This window comes from Sphaeroforma arctica (genome assembly GCF_001186125.1).
Source record: "Sphaeroforma arctica JP610 unplaced genomic scaffold supercont1.4642, whole genome shotgun sequence".
Lineage (NCBI taxonomy): Eukaryota > Ichthyosporea > Ichthyophonida > Sphaeroforma > Sphaeroforma arctica.
Genome location: NW_014035916.1, coordinates 1 through 2,353, shown reverse-complemented (window position 1 = coordinate 2,353; position 2,353 = coordinate 1). Strand labels below are relative to the sequence as shown.

Sequence of the window (2,353 nt, the reverse complement as noted above, 5' to 3'; positions counted from 1 at the left end):
ACATCTACATAAATATACAAATATACGTATACAAATACACATATATATCTATATAAATATATATATATATATATTTATATATATATATATGTGTGTGTGTGTGTGTGTATGTTTGCGTGCGAGAATGTATATATATATATATACATATGTATATATATATATGCAAGTTCTGAAAAAAAAATGTCATATAGTTAAGGATACTATTGACTTGAGCTACTGATGGCCAAATTGACTATACGTGTGGTGTAGTTGGCGATGAATAGTATATTCTTGTAAGTCTATATATACAGAATATAAAAACAATCTTCGCAGGATGTGCTTGTGAAGTGCATACCGATGATCTTGCTGGTATCACCCTTGTGGATAGCCTCGTCCAGCTGCTCCTCTTGTAAGTTGTAGTTGGTGACGTATGTGTTGTGGTGCTTGGAGTGATGCAGGGTCATGATCTCGGAGCAGATTGCTGCAAGGGAGGTTCGTGGGGAAGATAAGTTTTATTGGCCTAATTATTTTCAATCGTCAGATACAGCTCATTACAAATGCTCACACATCAGCCATCTTTATAACAGCTCGAGCCTGCTTTAGTAGTATTGGACCTACATACACAGCACTAATTCCATACAAAGTTGCCTTTTCTCGCATGTAAGCAAGATTTTGTACCTTGCGTTTAGTTCGTTCACGTAATCCAACCACTTCACACGAAGGAAAACTATAAGACATGTTAGTACGTGTTAATTACTATGTGCGTAGGCAGATACATATTTGGATTCTAAGATATGATTGAGTAAAAGGCGCTAACTAGCACCACAGTACGGGACAACGTATGTATGCTTTGAGGTTCGGCCTGCAATGAAAAACGTACTAGCGCAAATATACGACTACATATGAAATTGAGCATCCGGTTCGATAACCCTATTATGAAAAAGTCCAGCCTGTGACCAAAGACACCTAGTAATTCACTAATCGTCAACACCTAATCCAAGGCAGTGTGAACAAGTAGTACGAAACAAATCACGCTGGGCAGCAGATAAATTCAATACACACCTGGCTCAAGAGCGTTGTAGTCATATGGCAGGTCAGGAAGCGACACTTTGGTACGAATGGCAGTGACACTCGACATGACAGCCTTTCGGCTCATCAAGCCCGCGCGTGCGGAAGTAGCGGAACGTACAACGGAAAACATATTGGACGTGAACTCACAAAGGGGGGAATGTGAATGTGTGTTTTTGTTTACCCAAATGTGCATATATTTGTATTGTATTTGTATAGCGCAAGCTCAATTTTTGTCCGTCACGCACCGGAGACGGATTTTACCCATTTTTAGGCCCTATTGAGACCCCACTCTACTCTAGAGGGAATTCTAGAAATATTTTCTGGAAATAAAAGGATATCCCAGTCTGACCTCAGGCCCTCAGGCCCTCATCCCTTAGGCTGTGAGGCTCTGAACCAACCGCGAGCGTGAGACGGTGAGGCCGTGGGCGTGAGGTCCTGAGGCCAAACATCACCCTCTGATGACTGGTCTCTGGAATCTGGATGGTCGCTCAGAGTCATCTGTCATCATGACTCTAGTACATAGAGTCATGAGTTGAGTCATGAGTTCATGACCATATCGCCAAATTGGCACCGCCAAGTCGCCAACTACTCCTCCGTGGCATATTTACATTTTTCATCCCCCAGCAAGAGAGGGTCATGAGTGGTCCAATTTTTAGAAAATTGCTGAACGTGTAGTTTGGAATCTGCTCTGTGCCCTGTCCTATTGGATTAGGGCTGGACTGATAGGACGGACTGGTAGAAAAGGATCTTCTCTGTGCCCTGCCCTACTATTACTGGACTGGACTGTTCGGACGGGATCTTCTGGACTGGACTTTGGATGACGAATAAAAGGACCATGTGACATGGATATTCGATGAGACTCTCTGATGGCTTAGAATATAGGATCATAGGGATAATATTATCTATTTCAAAAATGGCAAGTATGTATGATACAATGTATGAACATATGGAATGGCTCTCATAGTCGCTGTAGTGGTTCAGGAAACATTGATGGGAAGAAGTGGTCAGTAAATTCCCGTTTGAAGCTTGGGCCAAGTGAGTCGACAATGGAAGATATGTGCTGAGTCAATTCGGGCCGGTGTTGACAAAATACTGTTACTATCGAGTGTTCCATATATTCGCTTGCTGACCTACTAAGTAGAGTACCCACCTCTGTGGTACGGATCGGGTCTGCGCCGTGTAGTGCCGCGGAATGGGTTAGTGCAGAGTACGAATTACCGAGAAGGACCAGGTTATCCGTCATAATCCGGTCGAGAAGCGAGGATGGGGGCAAGCCAATGCCGCACCAGACCACGGATGAATT

At 43.1% G+C, this 2,353-nt stretch overlaps 1 protein-coding gene across 1 annotated transcript; it reads right to left on the bottom strand.

Annotated features, from left to right (window-relative positions):
- Window positions 1-278: 278 nt before the first annotated feature.
- On the bottom strand, window positions 279-1,180 carry SARC_14448 (hypothetical protein; the record flags this gene model as incomplete). Its single annotated transcript, XM_014291418.1, has 2 exons — window positions 279-460; window positions 1,042-1,180. The coding sequence occupies 2 exons, from the start codon at window positions 1,178-1,180 to the stop codon at window positions 279-281; spliced, it is 321 nt and encodes a 106-aa protein (XP_014146893.1).
- Between the last annotated feature and the right edge of the window lie 1,173 nt (window positions 1,181-2,353).